The following is a 24,446-nucleotide window of genomic DNA, read 5'->3' as shown; positions in this document are numbered from 1 at the left end:
CATCCACAGTAATATTACTGGTAGTAGTATGGCTAGTTATACTTAAGTCCAAACGGCTTTCACCCTGAAGGTCGGCCATGCCTGGAAATTTGGTGAATAACTGTTAGTTTGCGTATGCAACAAAGAGACCGTTCTACTTAAGTTGTTGAGTTGAGGTGACAATAATAAGAATAAGAATAACAGCTGGTATGTACCCCATGGGTGAGATCTGCCATGGGCTAACGCATCTGTCGGTAAAAGAGTTAGAGAAATAAAAACGAGAAATACATGGCATACAGTCATCTTGGCTAATAACGGCTGCGGATATAAGAACAATTCCCGAATAACGACAGATTTTCCATGCCCAGAGCAAAGTCCCATCCAACTGTACTACATATAATGAGACTTCGGGTGTAACGACATTTTGCGAATAAGGACACTTTTTTGATGCCCCGCCGAATGTCATAAGCGAAGTTGACTGTACACACCCTCTCCATTCTTTTATTCCAGGGAAACCTTCTTCGATTCCACCATGAGCCTAGCCATGAGGAACAAAATATTACCGTATTTTCCGGGGTCTAAGCCGCACCGGGGTATAAGCCGCACCCCCTTTTTGAGGCAAAATATTGACTAAAAGTTGGTATTCGAAGTATAAGCCGCACCCACAAACCAAGATTTTTCACACTCATTGACAAAAGGCCTTTCTACAAATTTATTATGGTTATGGAGCTAAATACCATGTTAGATCAGATTATGAAGTGTTAGTGCACCACAGGTTTCTGCAGAGATACACATTATGGTGTAGCCCGCGCACTAAAACCAGTAAAAGTGCCGGGATAGCAACACAGGAGCGAAGCTGTGTCGAATGACATGTCACATGACGTCAGCATACTGATGTATGCTAAGCATTCATTCGCGCAAGCATATTCGGTGTATAAGCCGCAGGGGCGATTTTGGTCCGATTTTTAGCGAAAACAAGTGCGGCTTATACCCCGGAAAATACGGTAAGTACAGAATATTTTTTACCAAAAAGATATTTGAGTAAGTGCAGATATTTTTAGCATGATAAGCTAGTACATTGATTCACAATGCCGAGCCAAGCTTCTCTGTCTTGAGAAATACCTTCCGCTTCTACAATGGAAATGTTCAGTTGAGTCAAGGTACCCTAAGGTCAAGAAGAGACTCAAGGGTCAGACACGTTCAGGGAAACTCCCTAAGCTATAGTCTAGACGGGCAATTGTCAAACTTAGAAGTTGCGACTTCGGCAGTAATAGTCATTAAGTTGATTGTTCCAACTAGGAGCGTGTGTTACTAGTTGGAACAATCAACTTCATGGGTAATTGTCAGTTCAGCCAACAGCCTTGATCCAGCATTGGATTGTTCAATCTGTTACAAAAGAAGGATCCACAAGCGGGATTCGAACCCAGCACCCCTGTCTTTCTGGGTAAGTCAGGGCTCACCACGACCATACAGAATTCAAAAAGGGTTGACCACCGTTTTGAAAAAAATGGCGACGGTGATTGGTCAAATCCAAATAACCGTTATTGACGCTTTGTACGGTCGTGGTGAGCCCTGACAGTGGCCTACCGATTAGGCTACCGGGGATCACACACATCCATGGGTCTTTCTTGCTACAAAACTCACTGGTGTTGTCATTGAGCCACTACCAGTGATATCTTTAGCGGACTGTGTGAAAGCACCGGCAGAATTGCCACCGGTCGCAAAGATGCCAAGCAGAACTTGACAGGGGCCCATTATTTTCCGGGAAGTCTGTTGCTCACAGACTGCTCACAGACACGTGACCAAACAACAAGTGAGGCAGAGTACAGCAAGGGCATGACAATAAAGTACAGAGTACAGTGTACAGAGTACAGAGAGTACAGAGTACAAGAGAGTATGGCAAGGGTACATGCGAACCAGTGTGTATCACTGTACATTGACTAGAACAGCAGCACCATAATGGCTGATAGAATGATAGAGTGGCTAGGCTATGCTATGCCCGGGTGCATTCTAAGCGTTGAATGGTAGGAGTGGGGGAGAGGCAGGGGAGGCTTGATTGGCTTCATTGCAACCCAAGCGCTCCACATAACAATAGATAATGGAAAATACCCAGGGGGGGGGGGGGGGAGTGGTAGATAACTGGGGATTACGGGAAAAAGCATGCATAAAATCAGAGGGTCCAGAAGTGAATGGAGGAGGGAACAAAGTTTGAGCTTTTTCGTTTTTTCTCTAGTTCATAGCCTGTCTGTTGCCCACTCCCAGCGGGTAAGGCGCACGTTGACCTTCCCTTCGAACGTCTGCAGTCCTTTCCTTGTTGGTGGGTTTCGCCAAATGCACTGAGGGAGTAGGTTCCAGACCTCCACAATAGCGTCAGGGAAGGACCGAAGGACATTAGTTCCGTCCTCTGAGCGGAAGAGTGGAGGCGAGCTGGAACGGGTGAGAGAGATGCTGTTGTGTGCGTCGGCTATAGCGTGATGTGTTGGTAGCTCGGGGTGGAAGAAGGGTGAGAAGCATATCTGGGAAAGTTGAAAAGTGGATCTTGTGCGGAAAGCAGAGTGCTCAGACAATTCTGCGGATGTCCAGGCTAGGGAGGTAGGCTCCATCACCGATTAGGCGAAATCCACAGCGTTGGATGGCAGTGAGGCGAGCCAGAGTGGTGGGCGCGGCACTCATCCACACGAGCATGCCGTCCTCCAGAACTGGGCCGACAAAGCCCTTGCAGATCATACCACAACACCTGGAGTCCAGCAAACGTGAGGCTTCCCGGAGGAAGCCAATACGCTGGACACCTCAAAGAGCCAATTGACTGATTCGAGCTGTGAAGTGTTATGTTATGACGTAATGTCGTACAACGTTAGTTCTACTGTGTATGCACGCTGCATATCTTTGAGAGTCTTTTCTGTCGTTTACAGATGGAATCTTCTCAGTTTTTTCACTTCGTTTATTCTAACTAATAAACTACTTGTCTCTTGTCTACCGAACCTAACATGAAGGACATGTGTTGTTCAAACAGCACATCCAACGACTTCAGCTGGTTGACTTCAGGAACAAGTATGCCCTGGAAATAAGGCTGGAATACAATCGGTGGAACGACGACCGTGTTGCGGTGGTGAGAAATTAGGAGGGACTGAGTCTTTGTAGGTACCGACTTAATCTGCCAGGCCATTCCCCAATCTGCCAGCGCATTTGCAGCAAGCTGGAGTGCGGCAGCATGGGTTAATATTCACCTGTATAAGGTGGTGTTATCAGCATTATACACCAAGCTGGACCCCAGCAGGTAGGTGATCCTCAGCATTATTCGTGTAAAGAAGAAATAGAGTCGGGACCAAGGTGCTACCTTGGGGGACGCCTGACATGATGGGGTAAACAGAGTACTGTCCTCTCACTACAGCCTGGAGCTTGCGGTTGGCGAGGTAGCTTCTGAGCAAGGGCAAGAAGAGGTCCTGGATCCCATACCGCTCAGCTTTGTACAGGACACCAGGGTGCGACACTTTATCAAACGCCCCAGCAATATCCACTTCCAGGATGCACACACGTCCTTCACTGTTGGAAACTTGGCTCCATTCGTGTTGAAGAGCTAGTCAGTTTGTCAGTTCCGCCAAGTCTAGTGCGGAAGCCAAATTGGCGAGCAGAGAGAATGGAGTTGCTATCTTGTACAGACTGTATTGTCAGTTTCATGGTTCCTGTATGCTGTTTGCAGACTTTTATCCGTGATTGTGTCAACTTGATACTTTTGGTTGTGCTTCGCCTATAAGAGCATGCGCTTATCAGTCAGAGTGTGCTTATATCAGAATACAGGCACATGCGCCTATATGTGCGCTACTACCGTACATTTATAAACGTCTGTGCGTTAAGTTATTACATTTTTATGTGACGATGTTCCACTGTTGAAAGTCATGAGAAAACGTTATGAAACTTTTCAAAACTTTCCTCATTTTTTCCTTTGTTATGAGTGCACAATTGATCTTATTCCCGTAGCTATGCAAAAGACGTTACTTCAGTAATGTCCGGCGCTAGCCAGGGTCCACACAGCTTTAATTTCGTGTTTGTTTGTTTGTTTGTGCCATCGGCATGCCTGGCGATATCCCGTACCTGTCCCGTACCGTACCAGCGAGGATAGCATCAGTATGCCTGGCGCCATCTCGTACCTGTACCGTACCGGACCATCAAAGACAGGTGGCCGCAATATTCAAATAGGTCTTTTAATTGCAAGATCATAACGTGAAGCAACTTGGAAGAATGAGTATGTATGCGAAGTGTATCGGGAGAATGCATGCAGGGTGATAGTGCGGGTTCGAATGCTAGGTTATGTCTTAAAAGAATAGGAGAAATGAAAATTTATAACATCCCTATGCTTTTTTTGCCTAGGTCATCAAGGTGGTAGACGGTGTCGTATTACCCTCGAATGTAAAGAGAAAGTGGACTCTCGCTAGGCAAAAAAGCATAGCGCAGGGCCCCGAGCTTCCAAGCTCTCTCGCTTATTGCCATTTTGTAGAAAAGAGGGTGCGCGACTTACAATTGAGCATGACTTTCTCCTGAAGTGAATAATATCAAAACCATATGGCTCAAACCTGAAAATAGGGGTGCGACTTATAATCGAGTGCGCTTTATACTGTAGTCTGGGAACACGGTAGTTGTGGGCAATCGGGTCAGCAAGACGTTCCACACACCTAGCATTCACCCTGCTCACACCTCTCATATCCATGGACAACGACATAACACTGACAACACTACTCTCACCTGTAATATCTGCTCTTCACGTTTGTGCGCCTTGAGCGTTTTATGCAGCTTTTCTCTCCACAGCCTCGCTCGTTCCAGCTGACCCCGGACAAGTGAATGTTCTAATTCTGCATGCTGTGAAATCTACATCACGTGACCAAACAACAAGGCAGAGTACGCATGGGTACGACAAGAGTACAGCAAGGGTGCGGGCAAACAAAACAACTTCTTTTCTTTTCTTGCAATGGTTGGCCATCATCCCTCTCTCCCACTTTGTGTGCCAATTGGTCATGTACCACGAGTTGAGTGAAATAAATATATTTTTACTTCCTATGTTTAAGGGGAAGTCCGGTGAAAAATTTAAATTTCACAGTCCTTAGAGTTCGGGGCGTTGAGTCAAATGGTCTTTGTCCGAGGAGGCTGCGGACTATGGTTCGTCAGATTCGCCCAATCGAACATGTGCGAATTTAAGCTCGCATCACCCAGATCCAGGTGATGACGTCACAGCGTGCAGCCAGGTAGCCACACCATCTAGTTGTGCACAAAACGGCCATATTCGGAGCGCAACAAATTGGGAAACCGTGTGTCGCAGCTGCTTCAGACCTAGACCATTCGATTCAGTGTTACAAACACTACGTACCCTGTGATTTTCAGCTCGGTAAACTTCGAGGTTATACCGTATTTTAGCCGTTTCCGAGTTGACTTTTTCCGTCGGCATGCAATGGCCTCTACGGCTCTAGCGTGCATGCTACTGCTACTCCCGCACTGCCGTGCTGGGATAGCTACAACAAGACTCGAGGCACAAGACTTAGAAAACTAGTCAACACACGGACTTGTCAAGTCTGTACACTCGTATCAGTCATATTGTACGGTCATGCAGTCAGAGAACGTGCATTTCTCCTTGCCGGTGCCGGTGGTTGTGCTCCCGCCTCATTATTTTATGCTACAGCGATGAGTGCACAACCGTGAAAAGTGACAAAACAGCGAACAACTCCCGGACCTAGAACTTTCAGATTCCGTAGCGTTGCGAGCGAAGAGTCGTGCCCGGGGTTCAAAGAGCCTGCACTGTTCTCCAATTGAGTAGTCCGAAATATGGTAAGTCGCACCAAAACATCACCATGTGGCAGGCTACTGGAATCTAAGCGAATCGGTATGGAACAACATTGAGAGCACTCCCATCACTCTTCTCCATTTTGGCGACTCGATCTCCAGCGATCTGATAATTAGATCTGTAGTGGATGCACATCCCACTGTTTGTCATTGTATCCTTTTATGTAACATGTATGCATTCATCCGGCCGCGCTGTGCGACATGCCAGTTGTACCGTACGCACTTTAGCTGTACTTGCCTGCCTGGCTTTTCCTTTGATCTCTCTGTCGTTCTCTGTATTCCCACACACTTGTGATTTGTAGTAACGAAGCTAGTTACAAGATGTCTTTGGTGCGTTTGTAGAACCACTACATGGTGTCAGAAGTGGGATTCGAACCCACGCCTACAAAAGTAGTGATTTGTAGTAACGAAGCTAGTTACAAGATGTCTTTGGTGCGTTTGTAGAACCACTACAAGATCAGCCTCGTCTGCAATAGCTGCTGCTTCTTCATCAGTTGGAAACTCAGTAGCACTCACTCTTGACCGGCCCGCGCAGCCATTTCTTCAGCTGAATGCAGAGGTTCTCAGCCCCAGACCGAACTCATGAAGGTCAGGCATGGCTGCATCCTCACTCTCACAAGGAGTTACGTCTTCGGGGTGGCTTGCACCACCTACTATCGGTCGCCAAATCATTTGAAATAGCACTGACACTATTGCTTCCACGCACTCCTTTTGACCTAGCTGCATGCTATGACGTTGCGGAGGGTGTGGCGCGGCCGCATGACGTCATGGCAAAGCCCCGGAAACTCACTTTTTCAAACTGAAATATCTCGAGAACGCTTTGTCGGAGAAGCGTGGGACCAACACCATTCAACTCAGCGCCCGAAACTCTACCGACCCTGAAATTTAAATTTTTCACCGGACTTCCCCTTTAAGTAAAACTTCATTGCGTTTGTAGTGTTCTTGTCATCATAATTCTTTCAGCATTAGATATACATGTCAGTGATGTATCCCCTACAAAGGGTAGCCGAGGTGTCGGCCATTGTTCTGACAGGCCTTTGAACCTCTGAAAAGCATTGAGTCCTTCGAAAAAATCGGCGAAGCAAGACCGTTTGTCGACAGGATGTCACCAGAACACAACCCCAGGCGCGCGCACATGACACCAAAGTGCGAAACTGAGAAACAGTTTGAAGGACCGCGTTGCTCGAAGAAGTGATCAGAAGCCGGCCAGCGCTCAGCCACCGCTGTACCAGCACAAGTCGACAGTGCGTATCCGCACACAGCCAAAATCAATGCACTTCCGTTTGCAGTGCAGGGGGAATCAAAAGTGTTCGACATTCAGGTTGCCGGTCCGCCGGCGCAATGTCCTGATCTCAACGTCGACAACTTGCCATTCTTCCACAGCCTGTAGACAGACGTGTCACTCGTGACGAAGTAAACCAAAAAGGAACTTCTTCAGGCTGTGGAAACGTGCTGGCACGAGTACACCGCTGCGAAGTTGAGGAGCATTTGGTTTGGCCTCCTTGGGTCCAATTTTTGAAATTGTTTCTATGCTGTGACATAGCACTTTCAAGCCCTATTCGAACCCAGCACCCCTGTCTTTCCGGGACAGGGGTGCCACCGTGGAGGTCGTCAGGCTCACAGTTCGAGTGAAGAACTTGGCAATCTCCACGATCGAATCGAGTCTTGGCAACTTGTAAAGGCTGCAGAACAAAAGCTGGCAGCGCTGGAGGCGAAAGTCAGTGAGGATGCAGATTCGATGTCATTGAGAGAGCGAGTCGTCATCAGATTCAGACGAAGAGTGAAGCTGGACTGCTTTGAAACGAGCTGTGTGACATCTGTAAATAAATATTATATCATATGCTGCTTTGTTATCCACTTTTGCAAAGCATGTTTGTAGCCGTAGGATGATTCGGACTGAACTGTAAAAATGCAACAAAGTTTTGCTCAACGGAGGAAGTAAAAACCCAGCGTGTATCACTGTATTTTTCACTGAAAACATGAAGAGCACAGCAAATCCATGTCGGGGCAACTTTGGGCGCAAACACAAAGAGCACAGCGAATCCGTTTGAGGCGTAATCTGTGCATTTTTGCTGAAAAACATGAAGAGCCCAGCGAATCCATTTCCGGTACATTCTGAAAATTCCCAGACTGCGCAAGCATGCCTGCGCAAACTGCAGATTGCTTGCGCATTGTGGGAAATTTCAGATTGCGCAAATTCTCTGCAAGCTGTTTCGGCAACAAAGGCCTCAAAGGAGGCACCACAGACAATAAGATAGCTCGTCGCTCTAGCGCCAGAGTGCTCTACCCACGAAAGGTACCGGGCAATGAGTAATGCAGCAGCACTACAGCAGCCTGTGTGTGTGTGTGTGTAAATGTGTGTAAATGTGTGTATGTGTGTGTGTGTGAGTGTGTGTGTGTGTGTGTGTGTGTGTGTGTGTGTGTGTGTGTGTGTGTGTGTGTGTGTGTGTCTGTGTGTGTGTCTGTTTGTCTGTATCGATTAACTCACACTGCTCTGGTGTCCCGGCTGTGCCTTCACCGAAGATCCAGAGTAAGATGTGTGACCATGCTGCCCAGGTCTGTTGCCAGGGCGATGGTACGGCGATCTCGTATCAGCGTATACTGCTGCGCCTCTCGGTCCACTGAGGGAGGATGCCGTTGGCGTGTTACCATACTGTGACTGGTGTAGACTGGTGCCAGTCTTTGCTGGCGGTGGGGGAGGTTGTTGCAGCTGCTGAGGTTGTTGTGGCTGCTGCTGTTGTTGCAGGATCCCATCCATGCAGGATCCACTGAACCCATGGGTCTGCTTCAAGAAGATCACATCATAAGGAACATAGGAAAGAAATTAAAGAACACATTGCCTGCCCTCGTCAATGACATGGCGAAAGAGCACAGTGATTCAGAGACCCGAAATGGGAAATGATTTTCACTTGCACAAGAGTACTGCTACTGTAGGCCAGTATTCCAAACACACAAGCATGCCTAGCATAGCCAGCAATCGCATGTCATCACGTACATTGAAAATCAACATAATTTTGTGAATAGACCTTTTTTCAGGATCACTTTTCAACGAGGACGAAGCAAAGTCGGCCGAACGAAGCCTAGAGGAAGAAAATCACCCTCTCCACTTCACCATCACGATACTGACATAGATACGAGATGAAACAACTACAAAATCCACAAGAAAACTGTACGGCCATCATCGCGCTGACTTTGGTCTGACTTTGGTCTGAGAATTTCTATCACGATCAAAAATGTACGAGGAGCACTCAAAAATAAGCCACAGACTATCGCTCTCTACTCCTTTTTCAAGGCACAAAAGTCGACTCTCCACTTTCAAACCAGGAGCCAGACATACCAGTGGTCCTTTTCAGCTGCTCCACGAGCGCAGGAAATGTTCACCAAGGGGCGCAGAGCAGCATCCATTCCAGAAAAAGAGCTAAAATACGAGTGAGACTGCATGCTTGAGTACATGTATGAGTACATGCAGAAAATAGTGAATTTCAGCGTTTCTGCTCCAAACAGCAACTAGCTTCGACTAGAAACAAATATTACACCAAAGGATCAAAGAACAACCATTTTTCTACAGTTTTTTTGCAGATGGCTTCCTTGTGCTTGGCCCAGCACGCCAAAAATCACACCTCGGAGGAGTACAAAAATTACAACTCTCAGATGTCCTCGATTGCTGACCATGGCCAAAGTCTCCATTGGAACACATCTACAATTTCTGCTCAATCCAACCAGCACAAGCCTCCAAGTTCTTTAACGTTAAGATATGGAATCAATGCAAGATTGTTTATATGCACATATATTGACCTTTGATAACTACCCAGACTCATGCATTAGTGACCACACCATCAACAGTATCAAATTCAAATATATTTTCTTTGACTCAAAGCAGACTCAGCGGAGGACGTTCAGGTTGGTTGCAACCAACCTGAACGTCCTCCGCTGAGTCTGCTATGTACTAAGCTCTGTCTCTGACATTGAGCACTCTCTGCAGCTCGGGGATCAACGGATTTTTCTTTTCTTTGACTCAATAAATACCACCGCACTTTTTCGTGTAGCACTGCGCCTTTCCCTAAAAAGGAGTATAATTTTTATAAACAGTATTTATTCGCCTTTAATAGTCGCTTCTCAAAAATGCGAAGACTCCACTGTAGTCATCCACTATATCCATACATCTTCACAACACTCTCCAAACGGTCTCTGGGCTACACCAATCACTAAAAGGAAAAGAGATATTAAAATTATTAAAATTTTCGGGCAAGGCCCATCTTCAGGAATGTAGTTACTGCAGACAAAACAGAGATTATGTACGTGACAAATACGAACATTTTGGCCAAAATGTTCGTATTTGTCACGTGTATACTGTATAGCAGGAAATTTTCGGACGGAAATATTTTCGGACAAAGCCAAATTTCGACCTTTCGTACGGATTATATTTTCGTACAGTGCTGCATACTAAATGCACGTGTTCGCAAGGAGTATGCATGTGTAGTGTACATAATTTCACATGAACAAATTTTAAAAATTCGACGAGGAGACAATAATTAATATGGCAATAAGTAGGACGAGCTGAAGCGACATTTGGACTACTTTATTAACAATGTAAGCGATGGAGACGATGCAAGAAACAATCTAAAGGGTAAGGCAAAATACATGTAAGAAGAAAAAGGCAATGGAAAAAAAGATGATTCGAACAAGTTTTCGTACAACACTCTCCAGGAATCACCGTTGTACTAAAGAACAAAATGCCTTTTTCTTCTTACATGTATTTTTCCTTACCCTTTAGATTGTTTCTTGCATCGTCTCTATCGCTTACATTGTTAATAAAGTAGTCCAAATGTCGCTTCAGCTCGTCCTACTTATTGCCATATTAGAACAAATTTTAGTACGGAATTAATTTTAGTAAAAAAGAGGCCGTGTACGAAATCGTACGAAAATAAATTCCGTCCGAAAATTTCCTGCTATACAGTAATGTCTGTTTTGTCTGCAGTAAATACATTCCTGAAGATGGGCCTTGCACCATTGATAGTTGCACAGTTTTGCGGGGCTCCCGCCTACCCTCCTGGCCTACTAGCCATGTGTTCAACAGTTGTGGCCCCGTACACTTTGTGTTTTGTTGTCGTCTTTTTATGTTGCTTCACATTTAAATTCCCAAATCTTTCTCAGCATTCTTCTTCCGTTTTTTTATATAACTTCAATTTTGTTTGCTTCCATCTACAGGAGTGGATGTCTTTTTTTCGATGGGGGATAGTGTTGTACATGTGGCTGCGCTTGTAGCTTTTTGTTGTACATGTGGCTGCGCATGTAGCTCTTTGTTGTACACGCTGCTGCGTTTGTGTCTCTTTGTCGTACATGCTGCTGAACCGTGGTACACGCTGCTGCGCTGTCTTCGAATAATCTGTACATGCGGCTGCACCGTCTTCTGTCCCCTCCGCATGCACTCTTTCTCGTCTTGTCCCCGTTGTATACGCATTTTCTCGTCTTGTCTTCGTTGTATTTGTCCGGTTTCCGGCTTTTCTCCATCGTCTTTGATCGTCTGCCGTCTTTGTCTCCCTTTTCAGTTCGGGACTGGTTGCATTACGCACAGGCACCAATTTCACTCCCACCGCCCCACTTTTCCTCGCGTCTTCACAATATATTCCCCTGTCTTGTCTCGTCTCAGTGTGAGTTGTCTCGTCGTCTCATCAAAGCAAGAAGAGAAAACTTGCTCTATAAACTAAAGGCCTTTTGTTGTGTGGCGCGGTCTCGTGGAGGAGAATACTTGTCCGGGCAACCTTTGGGCGCAAACACGAAGAGCACAGCGAATCCGTACGAGGCGTAATCTGTGCATTTCCCTGAAAAACATGAAGAGCCCAGCGAATCCATTTAGGGCGCATTCTGAATATTCCCAGAATGCGCAAGCATGCCTGCGCAAACTGCAGATTGCTTGCGCATTGTGGGAAATCTCAGATTGAGCAAATTCTCTGCAAGCTGTTTCGGCCATAAAGACCTCAAAGGAGGCACCACAGACATTAAGATAGCTCGTCGCTCTAGCGCCAGAGTGCTCTACCCACGAAAGGTACCAGGCAATGCGTAATGCTGCAGCACTACGGCAGCCTGTGTGTGTGTGTGTGTGTGTGTGTGTGTGTGTGTGTGTGTGTGTGTGTGTAAATGTGTGTATGTGTATCTGTGTGTGTGTGTGTGTGTGTGTGTGTCTGTGTCTGTCTGTATCTGTTTACTCACACTGCTCTGTTGTCCAGAGATTGCCTTCACCGAAGATTCAGAGTAAGATGTGTGACCTTGCTGCACAGGTCTGCTGCCAGGGCGATGGTACGGCGATCTCATATCAGAGTATACTGCTGCGCCACTCGGTCCACTGAGGGAGGATGCTGTTGGCGTGTTACCATATTGTGACTGGTGTAGACTGCTGCCAGTCTTTGTTGGCGGTAGAGGAGGTAGTTGCAGCTGCTGCTGTTGTTGCGGCTGCTGCTGTTCTTGCAGCATCCCTGCCATCCAGGAACCAGTGAACCCATGGGTCTGCTTCAAGGAGATCACATCATAAAGAACATAGCAAAGAAATTGAAGAACACATTGCCAGCCCTCGTCAATGACATGGCGAAAGAGCACAGTGATTCAGAGACCCGAAAAGGGAAATGATTTTCAGTTGCACAAGAGTACTGCTACTGTAGCCCAGCACTCCAAACTCACAAGCATGCCTAGCCAAATTCTGCATTGGCGCACATCTACAATTTCTGCTGAATCCAACCAGCACAAGCCTGCATATGGAATAAATGCAAGATTGTTCATATTCACATATAGTTAGTGCATGGCAGGGCTTCGCCGACCCTGAGATGAAGAGCCTCATGCTCTACATAACTGCATTACGACGAGCGAAACTCAAAATCAAACCGAGAAAGTGCCATCCCTTGCTTGCAGGTTCCATTGATAGTTGCACAGTTTTTCGGGGCTCCCGACTGGTAACCTGTTAACCCTCCTAGCCTACTAGTCATGTGTTCAACAGTTGTGGCCCCGTACACTTTGTGTTTTGTTGTCGCCTTTTTATGTTGCTTCACATGTAAATTCCCACGTCTTTCTCAGCAGTCTTCTTCCGTTTTGCTAAATAAGTTCAATTTTGTTTGCTTCCATCTACAGGAGTGGATGTCTTTTTTTCGATGAGGGATAGTGTTATACATGTGGCTGCGCTTGTAGCTCTTCATTGTACACGTGGCTGCGCGTGTAGCTCTTTGTTGTACATGCTGCTGAACTGTGGTACACGCTGCTGCGCTGTCTTCGAACGATCTGTACATGCGGCTGCACCGTCTTCTGTCCCCTCCGCATGCACTCTTTCTCGTCTTGCACTCTTTGCCGTTGTATACGCATTTTCTCGTCTTGTCTCCGTTGTATTTGTCCGGTTTCCGTCTTGTCTCCGTCGTATTTAATCGTCTGCCGTCTTTGTCTCCCTTTTCAGTTCGCGACTGGTTGTATTACGCACAGGCACCAATTTCGCTCCCACCGCCCCACTTTTCCTCGCGTCTTCACAATATATTCCATTGTCTTGCCTCGTCTCAGTGTTAGTTGTCTCGTCGTCTCAAAGCAAGAAGAGAAAACTCGCTCTATAAACTAAAGTAACTTGGCCTTTTGTTGTTTGGCGCGATCTCATCGAGGAGAATACTTTGTCCCATAAGCTAGACGTATAAGCATCGCCCAAGTTGACGACATGAACATCGGACATGCCTGAACATTTGGTGAATAACTGTTAGTTTGCGTATGCAGCGAAGAGACAGTATTTTAAAGGAGACGTTACCGTAATCTCGTGCATATAGGACCATGGTATTTATTATAATCGAAAAGTCGCTGTTTTCGTCCTTTCACAAGTGCATTTTGGTTTTGATTATAAGACCATGGTCATATAATTATGCGAGAGACAAACATCGCATCGACACGAACATGTGCAACAGTGAAAGTACGCATATCAATGCCAGTACAATGGAATCATGATGAACCACGTGTGGCTCTGTGATTTTCATTCACTTATATGTGCACGTTCTTATAAGCGAGAGTGCTCTTATTTTCGAAAATAAGAACATGTCCTTAAATGCGTGAGATTACGGTAAGCCTAAAATCAAATTCTCACCAGTTGCTGTCTTCGGGGTGCTGAGTGAAATGGTTAGGGGGTACGATGGGCGCCAATGTTGCAAAAAAGATCCACAGGCGGAATAGGGGTTGAAAGTGATGATGTCAAAACGGTCGGGGAGTAGTAAGTTCACGTCAGATTTCTACTTTTGGATCCTCTAAAGTGTAACTTTTCTATTACCTCATTGTGTGGGTGCATAGCAATCCTCTCATGTCGTATGCAGGTGTGACTTTTCTTCGTCACCAATTGTCATCCGACGCCCATTAGACAACCCAGTCAATTTCACAGGCTATATCTCCTTGCTGTGAGTATGACCGCTTGTATCCATACAAGAACTCGATCCATGTGGGTGCAATTTTTGAATTTTTGAAATTGTTTCTATGCTGTGACATAGCACTTTCAAGCCCTATTTGAACCCAGCACCCCTGTCTTTCCGGGACAGTGCCCTACCGATTACGCTTTAGATTAAGAGGATCACACACACCTGTGGGACCTTCTTGCTACAAAACTCACCGGTGTTGTCATTGAGCCACTACCAATGATATCATTAGCGGGCTGCGTTAAAGCATCGGCAGAATTACCACCGCTCGCAAACCTGCCAACCAGAGCTTGACTGGGGTCCATGCTTGCTCGGGAAGGCCATTGCTCCTGTTGCTGCTGATGGCATTGCTGGTGCGCTGCCTGTGGCTGCTCCTGGGGTTGCTCCCGGGATTCAGGCTGGGACAGCAGCCAGTCGAAGAAACGGGAGGCGGGGGACGGGAACGTTGACGTGGCGATTTGACTTTGGTCTTGCGACACTTTCGAACACAGCGGGGGATTGTCAGGCCGCGCCGGAAGTCTCTACAAGGAACAGAGAGATCACCAATAACAGGATTCAACACAATAAATGATGCTAGTTGAGCATTCATATCATCATGCACATATTCTGCAATAGTTAAATGAAAGCATATTTTCAGAAAAATATTCACCATGCACATAGAGACCTGGGGTACATATTTAAACGGTGCCAACTAGTGGATATTTAGGTAACACTTACCGTATCATTATTATCAGACATATCACAAAAATCATTTAGGTCCTTGCAATTAAGGGTAACAAGACATCACAACTTGGAATTTTTTGCCCAGCTGGCAACCAAAAGGTGACTAAAAAGATAGAAAATGCCTGCAGTATCCCATTTTATACAGTAAACTGGTCCAGTATGGCGCCAGGCCTAAGCAGCAAGTTACTAAGCGTGAACAGGTAGGTGAGAACCTAGGGGTGGGGGATCGGTGCTAGCTTATGAATGCATTTGCTGGTATAGTGCTACTCAAAAGTGTTAAAATTGGTGTAAAAATGGAGGGTAGTAGAAATGGTAGAGGAGGCATAGGTTACTCAGCTAGGTTGTACGAGCACACGCTTACTTTTACCGCTAGCTTACAATGTGCTACAACATGTGATGATACTGAAGTGTGATAGCAGCAACACCTCGCTCATGTGGAAACATTTGGAGACAAGCTCTATCTTACTACTGGTGATATTATGCCTGATGTGCTCACATCCCCCCCCCCCCCCCTCCCCCTTCCCCCTGACTGTGGTATCTGCACCTCTTTCTAACCCTCCAGTTAGCACCAATTATTTTAGCACTTCTGAGCAGTGACAGATAGAGATCTGATTTTCAGTAGCATGTGCTGCAGAGAGTTTTCAAATGTTTATTCATTATTCGTTCATCACTTCCACTAGCCTGCATCCAGTAGCAACCGACTTACTTCTGTGGCTTTCAGGTTCACCCATCGCTATGTCTTCCACGTACTCTGGTCTGCTCAAAGTGTAAGGCCAAGTACTTGGACGGAATTTCCGTAAATATAATATCACCATAGCATCCTCGGCTAGGTCAACAATCGTTCTTTTTCCTCAAAAATTTATTATACTGCTAGCGGTACAAATCTCAGGACGCATAGACACCTGTTTCTGATGCGACTTTGGAATAAAAGTACGACGACAACAACAACAACTAAATTACTTGAGAGAGAGGCAAGGGGAATGCGAGGGGGGGGGGGGGTGAGAGAAAGGTAGGTTTGCAACCTTCTTGCTCTGCGGGACGTAGATTGACAATTTGACACCCCAAATCACCCCAAGTGCTGGCTCTTTTCGTCTTACTCTTACAGTCTTAGTCTTACAGGTATGTGCTTGCTAGTCTAGTTCGTTCCACAAAGCGCCTGGGGAAGTACAGACTGTCAGTCATGGACTGCCATGTACTAGACTGACACTAGTACTGTAGTAGATCTACATGTAGTAGAATGCACGTACTTTTGGCAAGTAACACGTCGTTACCGGTAGTTTTGCACAAAGCCTGGCATCACATTTCCAGGAAGCTAGCGCTTCCACGAAGCATAAAACGCGAGAAAGTATGTCACAGTATTAGTCCGTGAGCCAAATCTCAGAATCGGCCGTTTTAGCATCGACCGTTGCACCCAGAGAGGGACAAATCGTCCTTCAGCACACCGCTTCACGATGGTATCCTGAAGCGATTTCCACTTGTTGGACAGTTCGAAACTGATCCAGGGAGGTCACAGAAGACGCCAAACATCCAACTTTGCTCATTGACAGCAGCGGCCATTTTCGCCTTCTTCGCTTGATCTTTTTGCGCTTGTTCACGGATTCTCATTTTTTGAAGCCATGAGCAGATACCACGAGTGCACATAACGCGGAAACCAGTGCACAAAACTAGATTCGAATTTTTTTGCCGCTGAGAATTATGTCATTTATGAATCGGGATGCAAACAGCAGCAAAGTCACTACTGTTTGTAGTTACAATGCAATCGTTCAGAACTGACTTCCAAGAATGTCCTAAATATCTCTCGACATATTTGTTCACCACTTCCTAGGCCAATAGGCGTAGTAGACTGTAGTGAGTAACCTTCTGGAGCAAATGACGACTGCCCCGAGCATGAACTTCTTTTCATCCTGTTCAAGGTCAAATATTACTCAGTTTGCGTTGAAGAATAACAATTACATTCGTGAATGGCCGAACTGAGAAAACCCTCATGATTTCTCTTGGATTTCGTATCCCAAGTTCCTCTACTTGGCTGGATAAATCGCCTCTTGACTTCATCATACTGGACTGGAACTTGTAGATAATAGCGAGCAATGAATTGGTGAGTGAAGTATATTTCAAAAGTAATAACCACTCGATTACTGAATACGTAGAATACTCCAGTATTATAATGATATGAACACTGAAGCTAATGTGACATTACAGTAGTACAATAGGAAGTACGTCACCACTGTTGTAAATGCACGCGCTGATTCTATCCAACCTGACGGCCAATGCAAGAGGTTGGAATTGGCTATTGATTTCCTAACACACTCATACAGCACCAAAAGCTATCTGTCATTGCTCATTTTCAACTCAACATAACACAGTTGCAAATCACCAGGTGCACATCTTGGCACATAATGTGTGCTGTCGCAGTCCACCGCAGAACATAGTAACAGATAACTACCGATATAAGATGATGTCACACACATACATGCATGCGCGCACCCACACCCACACACGTGCGCACACACACACACACACGCACACACACACACACACACACACACATGAAGCAGCTGAAGAATCCGACTATGCAGTCTCCCAGGCACGCGCACACACACGAACCAGCTGCCGAATCCAACTATACAGTCTCCCAGGCATGCACGCTCGCACACACACACACACATGAACCAGCTGCCGAATCCACACAAACACGCGCGCGCGTGCGCACACACATGAACCAGCTGCCGAATCCGACTATGCAGTCTCTCAGGCACGCGCGCACAAACACGCTTATTCGCACGCGTGTGTGCGCGCACACACATGAACTAGCTGCCGAATGCGACTATGCAGTCTCCCAGGCACGCGCGCGCGTGCGCACACACACACACATGAACCAGCTGCCGAATCCGACTATGTCAGTCTGCCATGACTGCGAAACCAGCGAAGACATACGGTGCATTGGCTGCTGCCAGACTGGTCTGCTACAGGTTTGCGACGCTCTTGAGTACACTTGTGGCATGGCAGGCCGCTCTTCGAAAAGGAAATGTTACAAATACTATACTGAATCCGATCACGGGAGGCCGGCTGTGGTGGTGAAGCAATTCTGACTGCTGTGCGCCACTCTCCTCGCTGCTGTGCAGTGTCGAACCAATGTCCTTCAAGATGTAAGTGATGGATGTCTCTTCGGACAACATCACACCAATGCTGTCGGGTTTCACACACACGGCGCACACCTTGTCGACAATTGTGGCATCTAAAACCCACCAACGACCTGAAACACGGATCGCACTGGCCGCAGTGGCTGTGGCAACACCGTGCCCCAACACCAGTAGTAGCCTGGGGTGGTGTCACCAACAAAGGAAAACGCCTAGCACGCACATGCACGCGCGCACACACACACATGCACGCTCGCACACACATGCACGCTCGCACACACACATGCACGCGCATGCACACGCACGCGCACACACACACATGCACGCGCCCACACACACAAACACGCGCACACATGCACGCTCGCACACATGCACGCGCGCACGCACACACACAAACACACGCACACCCAGAAATGTGCACACAAACACGTGCACACACACACATACACAGCTAATGGTATACAGTAGTATGTTGCCCGCAAAGCAGCCAGGTGCTCTGGCTTGGACCTCCAGCAGCGCTGGTTTCGCCTTCACTACTTGTCGTCTTGCCCTCTCCAGTGCTGCCTGCAACAAAACATTCCCTTCCGGAAACTCTGGGTGGACCAGTTCTCCGTGTTGTGTTTACACCGTGCTCTGCTTTCATAATTACCGGTATGGCATTCGTTGTTCGTATCAACCACTAAGCTCCTGGTAGGTGGCCCCTTACTGGCCTTAGGATGTGGCTCTGGGTTCACTACTACATGCACATCACTGTCAGCAAGCATAGACAAAGCAAAATCAGAGGCACTGGTCTTCTCCAGGTTTGCAATTGCTATCACATGGGTGCAATTGGTGTAGCACTTTCCATGATACCAGCCACACCATTTACTCCTCCCTGAGCTCTTGTGCTGGCACAGAAAAGCCCAGATATGGTCGTCCTTCTCTCGAGCAGCGCTGACGATGCGACACCAACTTGTAGTCTCGATATTACTCACTGCAGGCTTCTCGTTTTTACTAAATTGGGCGCTGTGACACAGACACAAAATTCCAGCAATATTACTCCGCTGGGCTGTCATTTGCCACTTCGTTGCCGTCAGCTGCCTCATCCAGCACCTCGCTGCCACTAGAAACGTCTTCCTCTTCTTCCATTGTTGTCAAAACAACATCAATGTACACGAAAGGAATAAACTTCAATAAAGTGATCACAATATCCCAAGTCGATATTGTCGTCAACGTCGTCATCTTCTAAAAAATAAATTATTTTTCCTCACTCCACGCGAACTCGTGTTTTGCGCTTGCTCATACGACGCACACCTCACCACTCGCGTAAAAATATTTGTTCTCACGATGGAATTTGGTCGAGAAAAGAAGCCCTCGCGAAGGTCTCTGGATCGGTTCTGGAACGTCCAACAAGCGAAAACGTATCCTTTGTGATGTCCTTGACCAACACTGTAAGCGGCGATTTGTCCATCCGAGAGTGCAACGGCACTTGTGATTTTGAGTTTTGGCTCACGGACTATATGTGAGACCATGACTCATGAGTGACTAGCGAGGTTTTGCATTCCGAAATTCGGCAAAAAGATTCGGCACGCGGGAGCGAGGTCGAAAATGCACGCGATCCGGCATGTTTGTTCGGAAAAAGCTCACTTTGCCGAAAATATTTTTCGGATGAATTTTCTGTAGAAGAGCGCTAGCGCGTGATTTATTCAAAGAGATTTCTTATCTCGGCATCGCTTCCCAGGCGTCTTTGGCGACATCAGCGTCGTCAGCTACCTCTGATTGCTCCTCCACTGCTTGTCTACTCTCTTTCGCCTGGAGTGTCCTCACCGTCATCTCTGTGGCTGAAAAGACTATGGCGACACGCATAACATTTGACTTGGGCATGGAGTTGGTTTTTCTGAGGCGACTGAGGGGGCAGGTTTGGCCCTCGACTCTTTGGGCGATCAAAGTTCGTTGGAATCAGCAAGAAATGGAGCACGGGACAGGACGTTGCTGATGCTGGGGCTCACGAAATGAAAACACATCATTTTCGACTTGCAAAACAGACGTTGGTGCGAAAATTCGACATTTTGATGTTCGACAAATGACCGAAGAACGCTGTACCGAAATTCGGAATGCAAAACCTCTCTACTAATGACTCTGGTGAAGTAAGGTGTAGATCTACGCGCTTGGGTATGTGTGTGTTGGGTATGAGTGTGGGTGTGTGTGTGGGGGGGGGGGGGGGGGTATGTGTGTGTACGTGTGTGTATGTATTATACGTATGTGTGTGTGAATGCTAAGAAGAGTTAGTGGTGTTTCGTTAGGCTTCTGCCGCACGCAGTCCACGGCTGTCCCATGCATGCGACGGGCGTTCATTAAATATGGCGGCCAAATTTTAATATTTTTCATTTTTTACGCGACCTGGCCTAGTCGTATGTTTGCAATTTCGCTCGACTTCCATCTCAAACGGGCAAGGTCAACCGAAACCACGGGTGTTTGCCAGGTCATTCGATAGAGTTTAGAGCTTGGACTGGCCTTGCCTTCGACTGTGCCGCCGCTCGAGCGATCTTTTTGGGTTACCCACGCGCTACGTATGGTTTCTTTCTCGACGTGGGTGCAATTATTTTTGGATCGTCGCTCGATTTCAAGGGCTCACCAACCTCGTCAGCGAATTTTCTCCGCCTCGCAGACAATTTTCTAGTATACCTCGATGTCCTAGCCTTTCGATTTCGTGTATTCCTAAGCTTGACGTGCATAACTGTAGCTTTTCGTGGCCATGTTAGAGACGTTATTTTGTTCAGAAATGGAGGCTCATGTTAGCTTCCTGTCGCCGTGTTGTCGTATTGGAGTTGCGAAATTCGCGTCAAGGAGTGGACGGACGAAGTATCGTGTGGCAGATCATACTCAATCCATTTTGGCAGTGTTTCATCTCAATGTGGATGAAACCAAATACACCCTGAACTTTTTTGCCACACTTGCAAATTGGCCATGGAATGCACTGCTACTGCCAGGGGCCCAACATTCTCTGGAGCTCCAGAGGTGGATGTACACCGTTAAAAGACTGGGAGCCACACAGTGGGACAAACTGTTTGAAATGCAAGTCTTCCAAGCCTGGCAGGAAGTCCAAATGCAAAACACAAACGCAAGACAAACTTGCGGCATGGGAGAAAACGCGGGCCATCGCCCGCAAGCACGAGCACATGCACGCCGCCACCACTGACAGCAGCATCACCAACAAAACCTTGCCCCACCACACCAGTACCTGATCACTGGATAGTTTAGTCTGTTTGGTTTACGAATTCAAAAAAGACAAAATAACAAAACTTAAAACACGAGCGTCGCATGGACCGAATCTGATGAGCAGCAGCACGTCACACCCGCATACTAAGTTTAGTAATAGTAGTATAGTATTTATTCATATTTCTCTAGGGCTTCGTGGGTAAATCTCTGCATCCAGAACAGTTCATATAGGAATGCAATAACACACGCACAATGTCCACTATGTCACAGGTAGAGAGAGAAGTGTTTGCAGCTTGCTGGTAGACGTTCAGCCGTGCATGCATTGGCAAATGGCTAGAGCAGACGGCCCGCTGCCCTTAATGTAAGGCACACACGCAAGCGTCAGAGCTACAGCAGCCAAACAGCATAGTTTATGGATTCATGAAAGACTGCACCATACACTGCGCCAGCTCTGGTAGGGTGCCCTATTTGAGCATCGTCACTGGTCGGTGACGTTTTGCAGGCCTCACCATCAAAGATGCGAGGTGATGCTGCTGATCGACTTGCTGGCATGATAGTCACAAGCATAACTAACGGAGGATGGCTGGAAGTCGAAACCAGCTGTAGATGTAAATTCCAGGTATACAAGAGAATTCACGCCAGCACTTTATCCGATGCCCCATCAGTGTCAACTGTACGCCGATGGTCACAGGACCGTGACAGCCTTTCGATCGGTCTACGGTCGGGAGACGGGGCTGCAAGCCCAAAGCAGCGGGTATATAGTGTTCGTCACCAGCTGAGCAAGAGAGCTTGCTGAGAGATTTAGGTGTGCACTGTTCAGCAACCAGTCCCAACATAGGTTTGTCCATGAAGGCTGGTGATCCTCAGCTATCATACAACAAATTCCTACTCACTGCGCATATGCGCATATGGCTTGTGAAACAGCAGCAGAAACTGCACTGCCTTGACAAACGCACCAGTTACCATGATGGAGCAGATATGCCAACACCAAATCTCCAATCGCTAGTACAAGTAGCTCTTCACTAAATCATGCCTAGTGCCTGCTTGCAGTGATATTTTCAGCAAGAGCCCTGCAGTTACTGCTGAGGAGATATAATATTGCGTCCTTGAAGTCGAAGTAAAAAAGTAAGTAAATTATCGTGTCCGTTCCCGAAGGGAACTCACGACGGCCGCTAACACCCGGTAAATCCTAGCGGCAGATGCAGCGCCTAACGGTGGGGGTGAGTGGATAAGTCTCACAACCACTGGCACAAGTACCGAGAACGACCCCATTAGCTGCATCCATGTACCCCTTGTGCCTGGCCACAAGTCGAAGGCGCTCATCAAAGATTTCTTGCCATCAATTCTTGGCCTTATGCAGGCACGAGGTGGTCTCCCGTGGCATTGGCCATATTACCCCGAGCTGCACTTGCTCGAGGAGCACGTTGTTTCGCTCATGGAAGTCCTTCTTTTTGGCCTTCGTGTTGGACTGAGTAGGCTTGCTGAGAGAACAGAGCGCTGAATCCATCCACGTCCACAACTACGAATAATTTACAAAAACATTCCTACTGCAGATCAGCGCTTGAAAACGGCGATGCAAATCAGCGACGTTGGGCTTCTCCATTCAAAAGGAGAGCCTTCCTAACGAAGCAATTCTCATGTGACACTACATAGTCTCTCAAGCACTCTAGTTCAGGTCTTCTTCTCTCCACTCCATTATCATTTCGATCTTCACTCGGTCGACGTGATGGTAGTAGCTATGTAAAATAATTATGATGGATTTCTCCCGATCCTCGTCGCGGCTAAAATTTGTTCGGTGTTTGTCTAAATTCTCAAACTGACAGGGTTTACAAGAGAAATGTACCTAATTTTGTGCGATTGATGCAAATAAATCGGAATATGTCCGACTTCATAAATCCGTGCGGTAAACCGCATGAAAGGACGCCATGTCATTAGTTGGTGCACATGAAGTCCCGTAAATCGTAATGGGCCGCATGCCAAGTTCACACTCGACGGAGTCACTCACAACACGAAAGACTTTATGGTTGATTAGAAGTAGAACGCCATGTCACGAACCCACTATTTCGTTCCAAGAAACTACAAGTACCAAGAAAAACTCTCTGGAAACAAAAGACAGCGCAGCCAAACAAAAGGCACAGCTAACAATAATATAATTATTACTTCATGCCGCACGCACAAGAACAGAACAACCAAAAAGGCTACACTGTCTGTGCCAAGGCTGGGTCAGCGAAACCGACCACAGCGGAACCTAAAAAATGGTAGCCCGCTGTACAAATAATTTTAGGGCTCAAACGGTCACGGTTTTACCCCTGACGGTTAACTGCTAAGCTAACGGTCGGTTAACCGGTTATAACCTATAAGCCACGGCAATCCTGTGGACTCTTTTTTAACCGTATATTTGACTATACTCATTCAAAAAATGTACCCTATTCAGTGCAACGCACACTTGTACATTCTCTTGCATGCTCATTCATACATACTCTCACACCAAGAGACCAGATATGACCGAGTTGACAGCCCAGAAATTGCGTACGCGTGCGACAGCCCGCGAAAGTGCACACTTTGCAACGACCTGATACTTGAAAAATTGACTGAAAAGTTACTGCGTAACCGTTATCTTTATCGGTTAACCGTCAATTCTTCGTAACCGGTCTGCAACCGGTTAATCGGACTAATCGTTTGAGCCCTAACAAATATTGAAATAATTCGAGATTACATCAGGCATCAACAATGATCAAGTCAAGGTGCCCCCAAGGGGAGCACGTGGAGATACAGGTGGAATCCTGATAATTCGAATATGGCTTAAAATTCGAATATACCGCTTAATTAGAAGTTTTTTCCAGGACCGATTTCTGTCCATACGATTCCCACATAAATGTTTCTGAACCTCGAACCAGACATGTACCGGTTAATTCGAAGTTCCATGGATTCCACTTACATAGAAAATGTGTGGGATTTGTGCTGATAATTCGAAGTTAGCAAAGTGTTCGAATAGATCTACATGTAGGCTGCTCCATCATGACGTGACGAAGCAATGAATGCTCGTATAATTATTATACGATCTAGGACAGAACCAAACCAAGTCAAAAATAAGAAAATATAAAGCCATCAGTTGCCTGATGATCGTACGACGCTCGTAGTAATACGTAGAACTCAGAGT

At 46.7% G+C, this 24,446-nt stretch overlaps 1 protein-coding gene across 7 annotated transcripts in view; it reads right to left on the bottom strand.

Annotated features, from left to right (window-relative positions):
* Positions 1-15,044, bottom strand: part of LOC135814903 (putative uncharacterized protein DDB_G0271606) — a 31,408-nt gene extending 16,364 nt beyond the window's left edge. For 6 of the 7 annotated variants that reach the window (XR_010553231.1, XR_010553235.1, XR_010553234.1 and 3 more), the window contains exons 1-5: positions 14,946-15,044; positions 14,423-14,749; positions 12,019-12,315; positions 8,297-8,590; positions 4,720-4,842 (exon numbers count right to left, since the gene is read on the bottom strand). Coding sequence is in view for 2 of the 7 variants with exons in the window: in XM_065328129.1 (XP_065184201.1) it covers positions 4,720-4,842; positions 8,297-8,590; positions 12,019-12,315; positions 14,423-14,749; positions 14,946-14,966 (1,062 nt within the window). In the remaining 5 variants the exon portion in view is untranslated. The remainder of the gene's footprint in view (positions 1-4,719; positions 4,843-8,296; positions 8,591-12,018; positions 12,316-14,422; positions 14,750-14,945) is intronic. The other variant, XR_010553233.1, reaches the window with a different exon arrangement.
* Between the last annotated feature and the right edge of the window lie 9,402 nt (positions 15,045-24,446).

This window comes from Sycon ciliatum, chromosome 1 (assembly GCF_964019385.1).
Source record: "Sycon ciliatum chromosome 1, ocSycCili1.1, whole genome shotgun sequence".
Taxonomy (NCBI): domain Eukaryota; kingdom Metazoa; phylum Porifera; class Calcarea; order Leucosolenida; family Sycettidae; genus Sycon; species Sycon ciliatum.
Note: the sequence above shows the minus strand (reverse complement) of the source record. Positions and strands in the feature narration are given on the sequence as shown.